The sequence below is a fragment of the Ammospiza nelsoni genome, chromosome 8 (genome assembly GCF_027579445.1).
Source record: "Ammospiza nelsoni isolate bAmmNel1 chromosome 8, bAmmNel1.pri, whole genome shotgun sequence".
NCBI classification, from domain to species: Eukaryota; Metazoa; Chordata; class Aves; order Passeriformes; family Passerellidae; genus Ammospiza; species Ammospiza nelsoni.
Window position 1 is genome coordinate 33,028,362 of NC_080640.1, and position 11,590 is coordinate 33,039,951.

Here is an 11,590-nt window from a genome sequence, read left to right on the forward strand (position 1 = left end):
TGATGTCAAAGTTTTAGCTACTAAAAGCTGTACAGCTTCTGAGACAGTAACGAAGACCTTGAATCCAAAACAAGAGAGATAAAGAAATGCCTTAATCTTAAAGCTAAAACCCTCTGAAAATACTATAGAAAAAATACTTGTTTCTATAAGACTTAAAAGTATGGAGAGATATAGTTCTAATAATATCAAACAAAAGACTCCACAGCAAAGCAAACAAAATTTAAAGTCACTATAATCGTATGAAAAGCTAAAACAGAGAGAAGAGTAATAAAATTAGAGCGGGTACAATAGGAGGCCGGACCGGCCCCGCCCTCGCCCGCCGGCCGGCCCGGCCAGGCCCCGGCCCCCAGGCCCCTCGGCGCCCTTCGGCGTGGCCCCGCTCCTCGCAATGCCGTTGCCCACACCCTCCTCCGCGCCGCCCCTGCCCCCCGACGGTCGCACTCCAAGTCTCTCCGGCCGCTGCCCGCGCTCCTGAGAGCAACACTGCCGGCCCGGCTCGGCTCGTGGCGGCCTCGCCCCTGGACAGGGAGCTGCCGGCTGCTGCTGGCCCGGGGCAGCTGCGGCTCGGAGTCCGCCTGCCGAGGGGCGAGAAGCAGCAGCCCCGGGCTGCTCACCGTTGTGCCCCGCATGATTCCCTGCCCCGGCGCCTCGGAGCCCGGGCACACCAAGCGCCGGCACGGCCGCTGCGGCTCCCTGCCTGGGCACACGGAGCGGCTCCCGGCACATGCAACTCGCCAGAACCCCGAGCCCCGAGCTAGGGCAAAACCGACCGCGACTCGCACCTGGGCTGAAACCGCTTCCAAGCTCTGTTATCGCCTTGCCCGGGTTCTGGGCGCTACCGTCGCGCAACCCCCAACCTAAAGGGCGAGGCTCATGCCGTTTCGAATTTATTCAGGGAGCGCCAGTGTGGGAGGGATTTCGGCCGATCTGACCAATCAGCGGCGGGAGAGCAGCCAATCGCGGCTCGGAGGCGGGGCCTTTTTTCTCCCCCGGCCCGGCCCGGCCCCGCCCCGTCCGCTCTCCCCGGCGCTCCCCGTCGCCTTTTCGGGATCGGTTCCTTCACCGTTCCGCCGCCTCCCGTCGCTGCCGGCCCGGATTGCGGGATGCGAACCCGAGTCCCTTGGGCCCGGCTGAGCGCAGTGCAAACCCCCTGCGGTGGCGGCAGGCGCGGGGCTGCCCCGCCTCACCCCGAGCCCCGGGCGGGTCCCAGCTCGGCTCTCCCCGCTCGGCTTTGCCCTCGCTGCCGCCGGCGCTTTCCCCGCTCCCGGGGCTCGGCTTTGCCCGGCGGCTCCGCTTGGCCCCGGCCGAACTCACTCCCCCCGTGGCTCCCCAGCCCTGCGGCGGGGCGAACCCCCGGCATTTGCCGAAGGGCTCTGACTGCCCCTGGTACTGAAGCCTCACGGAACGTGTCCTAGAATGCCGTAAACGTGTGCTGAAATGCTTATTTGAAGTTAATCTTGTGTTTTTCGTGAACTCTGCTTTCTCCGAGAATTGTTACTGGAGATATTCAAAGCTGTAAATGCAGTGCCTCATAATTATTATCATGTGCAGCATAACACAATCTAATTTCTTTAGCAGAAATGCTGATAACATTTCCCACATGGTATTACACTAAATACAATCGCGAGAAGCTCCCGATCTCTTAGACACTTTGCCAAATTCTACTTTGTTGTTTCTTTCGGTAAAATTGTGCTTTAAAAGCTTTAAGTAAATTTCTGATTTCTTAAAATCTGCGGCTACCATGAGTTTTTTTTCCATGTTGAATTACATAGGGTCAAAGTATCTGTCACACTTCTCTAATCCCTCCAGTAAATCCATCAGGCCATTATTTCAGCTACACTTGGTTCACATTTTCAGTGCCTTTGGTATTAATAGCATCAGACTAAGTTACATTTTGTAAAACCCCGAACGTATAAGGATATTGATTGTTAGTTCAGTTGTGTTTTATTTGAATATGATTTTACTGTTGTTAAGATTAAGCAAAGTTAGTTCGGAGTAATGTTACCTTTATTGCTCTATTGAGGTAATATTTTTAAGAGTTATTTATGTCAAGGTGGATTTCTGTCAGGTTTGAGTGTTGCTGAGTTTGGATGAGGTCACGCTTCATTCTTCTTCATTTTAAGCCATTTCATGTTCTATTCAAGTTTTGTTAAGATCAGTTTTTATTCAGTATTAAAGATGTTACCTTTAAGTTCTCTTAAGTGTACCTCTAATTCTATTGATGTGACATTGAATTACTCTGCAATTGATTTTAAGTTCCAAGTTAATTTTGCTTAAATATGTTTGTTTGCATTGCAAGATGTGGTTCTTTCCTTCTGGAGATAAGACAGATGCCACTGAAACAGCTGTGATGAAACAGTGATAAACACCTGCTTTTGGATAGAAGAAGATACAGTTTGTTGGGCCCTTGATCCTCTCACAGATTGCACAGGTGTCAGTGCTGCACTGCCTGACAGGATCATTGATTGTGATCTCTTCTGGTTTATCTCCCACAGATAACACAGGAGAGTGGGTGGTTGTTCTACATTATGGCTGTTATCCATTGTAAGCTGTTCAGTGTTTCATTGCTATGGATACAGGAATGCTGGAAGAATATTGTCTCCAATTCCTGAGACAGTCACTGCTGATAGATTGGTTCCATCATGTGGATTCACTAATTTTTATAACAGACACTATTCATAAGGTATTATTACCTTATTTATAGCTGGCCTTTCATGACCTTTGACATATCTTTGTGTGAGTATCTACAAGACATGGTGTCACTTTGGGATCTCTCTTGTTTGTTCTCCAGCTGCAGGTGCATCTCTTTGAACAGGTGTTACAGGGCTTGCATGGGTTGCAGGGTGAAGAGAGAGACGAGGATGTTGAATGCATGTTCAGGAGGCTTGATTTATTATTTTATGATATATATTACATTATTTCTATACTAAAAAGAATAGAGAGAAAAGTTCTCCGAAGCTAGCTAAGCTAAGAATAGAAAAGGAATGAATAACAAAGTTCTGTGTGCAGGCAGAAAGCAAGAACAGCTCTGCTGTGAGTGATCAATAAATCCAAACATCCACAGGAGACCAATCACGAATCCACCTGTTACATTCCACAGCAGCAAATAACCATTGTTTACATTTGTTGCTGAGGCCACAGCTTCTCAGAAGGGAGAAAAATCCTAAAGAAAGGATTTTTCACAAAAGATGTCTATGACAAACAGGCTGTCTGCAGCCGTTCCCTGCACTGCCTGCTCAGCCTTTAGTCCCTTCTCTTGTTCCAGCAGGGTTGCTGTGCCCTGACCCAGGGCTGTCTCATGGTTTTCTTGTGTTTTCAGAGTTCCAGGATGAGATCTCTGGGCTCTGTCAAAAGCCTCATCTGAGCTGAGGTCCTGTGGTCTTTCCCGACCCTTTTGTGCCACATCCTCATGGCACAGGGCTGTGACCTGCTGAGGGCAAGGCTGCTCCTGCTCTGTGGCAATCAGACACAGCCCCAGTTATTCTCACAGGAGCACTCCAGCAGTTTGCTGTGCTTGGGGCATCTCACAGCTGCTATTATTGAGAGATTTGTTTTTGAAGTATGTGAGGGAGACCCTCCCACTGAGGGACTGGGCTCTGGCCAGGCCCTGGCTCTACCTGATTGGAAAATTGCCAACAAACCCAGATGTTTTCTGCCTCAAAACTTTATTCAAGTCTCTTGGACTTGGCAATTTGACCCTATACCAATAGCTGGATCAAAATCAGTTGAACTTAAACCTAAGATGCTGCGAATTGATGTACATCTCCCTAAAAGCAGAGATGACGCCATTATCCCTGCAAATTACATAGAACTAAATTAAATACAACAAGAGTAAACGAGCCGAGTAAGTCAGAACTGACCCAACTCTTGGGTCATGGGATAAGAGCCGGTTACAGGGATTTAATCGCGTCTGTCCCACCGGTGTCGGGCCGGGACCGGTGTTCAGGAATGCCGGGAACCATCTCCCGTCGGGGACAGGGGGTGACCGGGCCGTCCCGGGGCCCTGCTCGGTGCTGGGGGCAGCGCGGGCGGCAGGCCCGGGAGCGGGGCAGGGGGGATCGCGACCGGGACCGCGCTGGGGCTCGGGGCCGCGCCGGGCACCGGGGCAGCGGCGGCCACTCACGGCTGCACCGGTTTCCGCGCGTATCGCGATATCACCCTCAGCGCCGCCGCCCCGCCGCCGCCATCGCGCCGCTCCTCCCCGGGGGCGGAGCGCTTTGGGCCCCGGCGCGATGGAGGCGCTGCGGCGGCCGGCGCTGCCCGAGGTCGCGGTGCGCTCCCGCCTGTTGGCGGCGGCGGCGGGCCCGGGCGGCGAGGCGCTGCTGCGGCGCTGCGCTGAGCTGGCCCCGGTGCGCTTGGCCCCGTTCCTGGCCGCCTGCGTGTGGCAGCGGCAGCCGTTCCGCCTGCGCTACGTGCCGGGCCGCGGTGAGCCGGGAGCGGGCCGGGAGGCGCGGCGGGAGGAGCGCCCGGAGCCGGGGGGACTGGGAGGGGGATCCGGCGGCCGGGAACCGTGAGAGAGTGAGGGAGATCCGGGAGCGTGTGAGGGGAAAGCGGGGGTGTGTGAGGGGGATCTGGAGGTCGTAATCGAGGAACATCTGAAGAGGACCCGGGAGCGTGTGAGGGGGACCCGGAGGCCGGGAACCGAGGGCATGTGAGGGAGAACCGGAATCGTTTGAAGGAACCGGCGGCCGGGAACCGGGAGCTTGTGAGGGGGAATCGGGAGAATGTGAGGGACACCTGGCGGCCGTAACCGGGATCTTTTGAGGGTAATCCGGCGTCCGGGAACCGGCAGTGTGTGAGGGGGAGCTGGGCGGTGTGAGGAAGACCCGGTGTCCGGGAACCCGGAGCCTGTGAGGGGGACCCGGCGGGTTCGAACCGAGAACGAGTGAGGGAGAACCGAGGCCATGTGAGGGGCACACGGCGCCGAGAATCGGGATCTTTGGAGGAGAGACCGACGGCCGGGAACCGAGGGCGTGTGAGGGGGACCCGGCGGGCTCGAACTGGGAGCGTGTGAGGGGAGACCCGGCGGCTTCCCCGACTCTCGGTGTCACAGCACGGGTTAACCCAGTGAGGCATCTGGTGCCGCCTCCCTGCTGCAGCCGGGCCGTCCCCGAGCACAGGACACAAGATTCTGTCAGCAGGGTCTGGGATATCCGCAGTGAGGGAGACTCCGCAGCCCGTGTGGACAATCTGTTCCCGGGCACGGCGTTGCTGAGCCTCCTCTCCTCTCCTCTCCTCTCTGTGCCCCGTGCAGGTGTGCCTGGCTGTGGCAAGGGTGTTGGAACCAGGTGTTGATCCATAAGGTCCCGTCTAACCTAAGCCTTTCTATGGGTTTATGAATATTAAAAAAACCCCAGCAGACATGGATTCAGAAGTGTCCCTGAGGGTAGGGAATGCTCAGGGCTGGAGTGCTGCTGTCTGTGTAAGGACACCGGCTTTGTTTAGTACAGGTGAAATAATGAGCAGACACCTTTACCCGAATATGGATGGCTGCTAATGGCAATGAATTAAAATGGAAATAATTTATTTGGTCATTAGCAAAAAATTGTTCAATTATTTTCCCCTACTCCAATACTCTTTAAAGGGCTGGAACACAACACTAAAATGGATTGCAAGTGTGTACTTGGAGCGGCAGCCTCATACTTTGTTATTGTTTGAGGGAAAAGAGTGAGGGAGTTGAGAACGTTGCATTCAGGGCTTTTCTTAGGATCAGGAACCAGCAGAGGTCGCCTGTAGCACCTGAAATGCTGTTTTTTAATGCCTGGGATGTTCTGAGGCACTTAGGATATCTGGATTCTCCTGAAGCACTTCTCTAGTTGAAGAGAAACGTGGTGTTATTGTTGTTAAGGAAACAAGATACATTTGATGAAACGTGTTGCAATTCAAATGGGGATTTTCCAGAATATCAAGGATTTTTCCTAATGTATTTAGAATGACCAAAGTTTATATTTGCTTGGGTGTTTCAATTTGGAACAAACGTTGTATAGCCTGAAAAGCAATTTATCAGAAAAATCTTTCTAAGATACATTTTGAATGCAGTCTCAGGCAGTGCCTGTAATATGGGTGCCTTCAAAGGCACTCTGGTGACCTGGAGGGAGTTTGCTGGCTGTCCCCAGCCCAGTCCCGCTGCAGGGAGTGTTTGTTTCTGCTCTGGCTGTTGCAGGTGACTTTCACTCGGTGTTTGTATGCACAGCTGGTGCAGCAGCAGTTTGTTCCAGACAGACGCAGTGGATACACCCTGCCCGCCCCAGCTCATCCTCAGTACAGAGCCTGCGAGCTGGGCATGAAGCTGGTAATGATTCCTGGGGCATTTTGGCCTTGGCTCATGCATGTGCAGGGAATGGGTCCTTGTCTGGAGGTTGCCTGCTTGTCCAGAAAAATGTGAGCAAAGTCTGTCCCACCTTGAGAACCTCTTGTTGTTGCATCTTTTGTCTGCAGGCTCATGGCTTTGAAATGTTGTGCTCCAAGAGCAGCAAAGTGGCTCCTGATGCCAAGAGAAACGTGTTAAGGGGTCCTCTGTGGGAGAGATTGCTCAGGAGCTTGAAGGAGAAGGATTATTTCAAGGTATGTGAGTATTTCAGTGTCTGTGGCTTTTTAACATTGCAGGGAAAATACATTTTAACCCTTGAACTGGTGTAAGGAGCTTGAATCCTTATCTCTGTGGGAAATGAATTAATGTGTTTAAAGGGGACATGTGCAGGTTGTTCCCCTTTGAAAGGAATTTATTTTTAGAAATTAAAAAGGAAAAAGCAAGATGTGGGGATTGATTCATTCATCTAAAGCAAGGGGAGAAATACACTTGAGTGAAGAAAACCCCCATATGTGATTGTGTGAGGTGTGACTGATTTCACTGGTTTACATTTCATTTCCACCCCTCTAAAATTCAATATTTTTCAAGATCCATACATAACACCATAGACCTATCTGGGCCCATGCAAGTGTAATTTCTATGTGTGTGTGGTTTTTGTGGGTTCTGGGGGTTTTGGTGAGGTTTTGTGGTTTGTTTTGTTTTTTTAAGATGCCTTTGACTACTTTTTTGATGTTAATAAATGGGACATAAATTGACTACTTGTTTGAAGGTTATAAAGTTGGACAACTTTATTGAGATTCTTAGGTTAATATCCTTTAATATGCTTCAAATACAGGAGTTCCCCTTTGCTGTATTGAGTTCAAAGTGTTCATGGCCAAGAGGTTTTAGTTGTTCTGGTTCTCTCAGCATTTCTGTGTGACCAACAGTCACCCTTAGGAAGCCTGGAATTGTTTGGGTTCATGGCTGTGACTTGCATTCAATAGGGAGAAATGGAAGGATCAGCCAAGTACCTGGAGCTGTTGCACATGGCAGAAGATCACTTCCAGCAATCTGTTGCAGTGCCAGAAAGGTGAGAGCTGCTTGAAATTCATGAGTGTCATATACCCTACAAATCCTGTAAGTGTCCTTTGAAATCCTTGTCACAAACACCTGAACCCTTTTCTCCGCTGCCCATTGAACATGGGAGCTGTGGCCAGGACACACAAGTACTAATTCCTCTGGAATGCTCCACTGGGAGAAGTTCTGGCTTGAGTAACTCTTTTATCTTGGTTTTGTGAAATGCTGAGCTCTTCCAAGTGGATTCCAAGTGGTGACTGCAATGCAATTTTTGCTTGGTTGACTGTAGAAAGTGTAGAAAAGTTTCATTGAAAAGCAGTGCCAGTGAATAATGAATACAGGGTAATCTGTCTCCTTTGCTCAAGGAGCTGGCTGTGGATTTCTCTGGAAGATCAAATCCAAAAGCTAAATCACTACAGAAATATCTGAGGCTTTGCCAGCCCATAATATCTTGATGTTATTTTTTGAGTTTCCAGTCTGTGGTGTTTGGGATCTGGTAATCTTAATATTTACCAAGGCAAATGAAATGTAAAGGAAAAGAGCCTTGGCCAATGCTCTTTGTAGTGCTCTGGTACTTCCCCAGATTCATTGCCCTTTTTGAGGTGTTTGCACAGAAGGAAAAATGAAGAATTCAAGTGAAAACCTGAATGCAGAGCATGTGATCCCATTGAATCCATTTCAGTAAATTGAGTTTGGTTTTTCTTCCAGCTGTGATGAAGTGAGCCCAGGTGATGAAATCCTGGCACTGCTACAGACAACCCCCATTGATCTGAAGGAATTGGAGAGAGAAGCAGCTTGTCTTCCTGCAGAGGATGGTGAGCTGGATGGGGAATTATTCCTATTACAGATGGTTATTTGTGGGGGGAGGGGGGCAATGCTGACAGCTGTGAAGGGAGAGCAAATCCAGCCTTCCTCAAGACTAAACACTGGGTTGGCTCTCCCAGTTTAGAGTGAGCCTTTCTTCCTCCACTGAGTGGCCAAAGGCTTCCCAGTGACTGAATGGTCTCTCTGAGTTTGAGCTCTGCAAAGCAGAGTTTGTAAGTAGTGACAAGAAATCTGCACTCAGTTCTTCTCAGCCTCTCTGTGCCTTTGCTGTGTGTGAGCCAGGACCAGCACAAGAGCTGAACTGCAGAACTGAGCTGCAGGATGGTTGCAGCCCTGTCAGTCAGCTGGTTTGGGCCTGTGGGCCAGCAGGCTTGTGCAGAGTAACAGATCTGTGCTGTGTCCTTTCAGATGACAGCTGGCTGGATATGACACCAGGTGCTCTGGATCAGATGCTGAAGGAGACAAGAAATGAGTCCCTTCCTTCCCCAAATGAGGAGGAGCAAAACTATGACTTGGAAACAGTTGCTGAGAGCATGAAGGCTTTTGTGTCCAAAGTATCCACGCATGAAGGAGCAGAAATGCCATGGTAGTAGCACCTGGAGTTTGGCTCTGGTGTGGAATGTTGCACTGTGCTGCAGCCCTGTGCTTGGTTCTGTGATGCAGAGAATCAGAGTTTGAAGGTGCTGTGCTGAGCAGGGCCTGAAGCAAAGGCAGAGCAGTGACCCTGTACTTGCTTTAAATCAGCTTGGTGCCACTCTGGCACTGGTGCAGGTTCAAGTGCTGCAAGCTGAGCTGCTCTCTGTCCCTCAGTTGGGTTTTGTGGTCTTCACAATTTTTCTCTATTTATGCCAAGAATTCTTCCACTCACTGTTTGGTGTCTAATGCACACAGGCTTCAGACTTCTGAGGACTTTTAAATTCAAATGTCCCAACTTCAATCCTGTCTTGAGAGAAATCATTATGGCTTGTGCCTGTGTCAGGCTTAGGCAAGCATAGAAGCTTTATTTCTTTAAAAATATTTTTATCTTTCAGGTCATCTGATGAATCCCAAGTTACCTTTGATGTGGATTCTTTTACCAAAGCCCTGGACAGAATTTTAGGTGAGATTGCTTCTTTCTTTGAAACAAAAGTCAGCACTGATTTCTTTGCTGTTGTACTGACACCAAATCATGTGCAGGGGCAGACTCGGAGGAGCTGGATTCTGATGATGTGGATGAGGAGGAGGAGTTTGGTTTCTCAGATGAGGATGATGAAGAGCTGGATGCTGGGAATGGAAGGCAGGAGCAGAAGGTGTCTCCTGAGGAGCTCGTGGGCAGTCTCAAGGCGTACATGGAGGAGATGGACCGTGAGCTGGCACAGAGCAACGTTGGGAAAAGTTTCAGCAGCCACAAGAGAGGGGTGAGTGTGCCTTGGGCTCTGATTGGCAGCAGTAATTTCCAAGCAGGAAATGTGCTGCAAGTGGCCATTCTGAGTAATGGGATTGGAACCTTCCCACGTGCAGGCAAAGTGTGCTGGACCTGCACCATCATACGTTTTTTATAAGCTGAAACTTACCTAAGCTTGGAATTTGCCCCTCTTTTCCAAGGCTTAGTTTTAGTTTGCCCATCTTTTCTCTGTTTTTGGTAGTAGGGCAAGCAGCTGCAGCTTCACTTGTGAGTTCCTGTAGTAGTTTTCTCCCATAGGAAGCTGAGCCAGGACTCAGCAACACTTTGTGTCCTTCTCTTGCAACTTAATCTGGGTAATGGACAGTGGTGATTTTCAGCTGGCATGAGCATTTGGTGTCTGAATTCCTGTCTGTCAGGACTCAGGAGTGTACTGGACTTTGTTGGCTGCACAATTGTTGTTTCTTTTCTCCTGTGATTTACCCTTTTTTTTTTTCCCTTAAATCTGCTCCTGCAGTTTGATAAAGCTTTCTCTTTGTACTCCCTGCAGGCAGGTTCTGTTGGAGCAGCCCCATGTGAGAGTGCTGGCCCTGACTGTGGAGCTGAGGCTGCTGAGCTGGCAGCCCTGGATGTGGACATGAACCTGGTGGCAAACCTGCTCGAGTCCTACAGTGCCCAGGCTGGCCTGGCAGGACCCACCTCGAGCATTTTACAGAGCCTGGGGGTGAATTTACCTGAGAGCTCAGAGCTCACTGGCAGCTGAGCAAGGCAGGGAGAGCCTTGGCACCAGACATGGCTGCTGGGGAGATGGAGCACAGACACACGAGCAGGATGGGGGAGAAGAGGCCAAAGGTTTGAATTTGGAGCATTCTGTTCATTCTGTGTCACTTCAGCAGAGTGAATTCACCTGCAAAAGCTTCTGTTTGCACACTGTCTTGGGTGGAAATGAGATTTTCCCAGTGCTAGTACAATTCCAGAAAACTGAAAAATGATGTTGAATGCATGATTCAAATGATGTTTTCTTTTATTACAACACCTCTCTCCCATTTTTCCATTCAGTGCTCCAATTTGCCACGTTTCTAAAATGTCCTTTTACCCATTGCTGAGTGGGTTCAATATGTGGGGAGCAGTTCTTGTTCTGAAAATGCTGCTGCCTTCAGGGGCAGGTGTGGAAATACCACACTGCAGGAAGAGTAATTGGATCAAATGAACAAATATTGGCCAGAAGTATTTTTTAATTTTATTTCAATAAAATCAAAAATACAACGTGATTACTGAATTTTTTGAAGATATGCATAGCTTCCTCAGTTCTTGGAGTGAGAGTATTTTTGTAATTGTTCATTTTCTGAATGAATTCCATTACTGCTGAATGTTGATATACAGCTACTGCTGGCATGATGTGAGCCCAGGCTGAGCAGTTTGGGGTTTTTTCAGTGAAGATGTGGCTGGAAGGCATGCAGCACGTTGCTTGCATCTGGAATGAAAAATCTATTTTAAATATGACTACTTTAGTTTCAACAAGTTAAATTTGCAATAAAATAGATAGAAATTCTTGATACACAAACACCAGCAATGCAGTCCTGCTGGGTCCAAATCAGCTTCTTAATTTCTCTTAATTTCATTTTCATTCAGCAATTAATGAGTTGTCCTGCACTGATGTTGTGTAATTCACTTTGTCAGCAGTTCAGGGAGAGCACTGGCAGGTTGGACAGGGATTAGAGATGGACAGCAAGAGCTGGGAAGTGTGAAGAAGGTTCTGCTAAATTTAAAGCAATTTGGACTGCTGAGAGGTGAGAGACTCAGACAAATCTGTGGTGGAAAAATGGGGTTAAGAGAGGCTTTTTTAATTGAGACAAGGCTAATGAGCAGTTAGTGGTGGAAAACAGAGGTACTTGAACCTTGGGAAGGGTTGGTGTTTGAGCAGGAAAGATAATTTACATTGAAAATACATAAAATTCTCTACTGATGAGTAGCTAGATCAAGTTTAGATACTTTAAAACATAATTGAGTTGAAGAAC

The 11,590-nt window shown here is 49.1% G+C and overlaps 1 protein-coding gene across 1 annotated transcript; it reads left to right on the forward strand.

Moving 5' to 3' along the window:
• Window positions 1-4,232: 4,232 nt before the first annotated feature.
• Window positions 4,233-10,838, forward strand: LOC132076537 (protein ecdysoneless homolog). Its single transcript, XM_059477672.1, has 12 exons — window positions 4,233-4,425; window positions 4,578-4,726; window positions 4,856-5,010; window positions 5,100-5,241; window positions 6,164-6,292; window positions 6,439-6,564; window positions 7,294-7,379; window positions 8,075-8,181; window positions 8,600-8,777; window positions 9,223-9,290; window positions 9,368-9,588; window positions 10,123-10,838. The coding sequence occupies exons 1-12, from the start codon at window positions 4,233-4,235 to the stop codon at window positions 10,333-10,335; spliced, it is 1,767 nt and encodes a 588-aa protein (XP_059333655.1). The 3' UTR covers window positions 10,336-10,838.
• Window positions 10,839-11,590: the final 752 nt, after the last annotated feature.

Bases quoted from the DNA above. Each gene is read 5' to 3' on its own strand.
- LOC132076537 (XM_059477672.1), top strand. From the start codon at position 4,233: ATGGAGGCGCTGCGGCGGCCGGCGCTGCCCGAGGTCGCGGTGCGCTCC. The intron at 6,565-7,293 runs GTATGTGAGTAT...TGCATTCAATAG, and splicing joins AGGAGAAGGATTATTTCAAG to GGAGAAATGGAAGGATCAGC. The intron at 8,778-9,222 runs GTAGTAGCACCT...TTTATCTTTCAG, and splicing joins GAAGGAGCAGAAATGCCATG to GTCATCTGATGAATCCCAAG.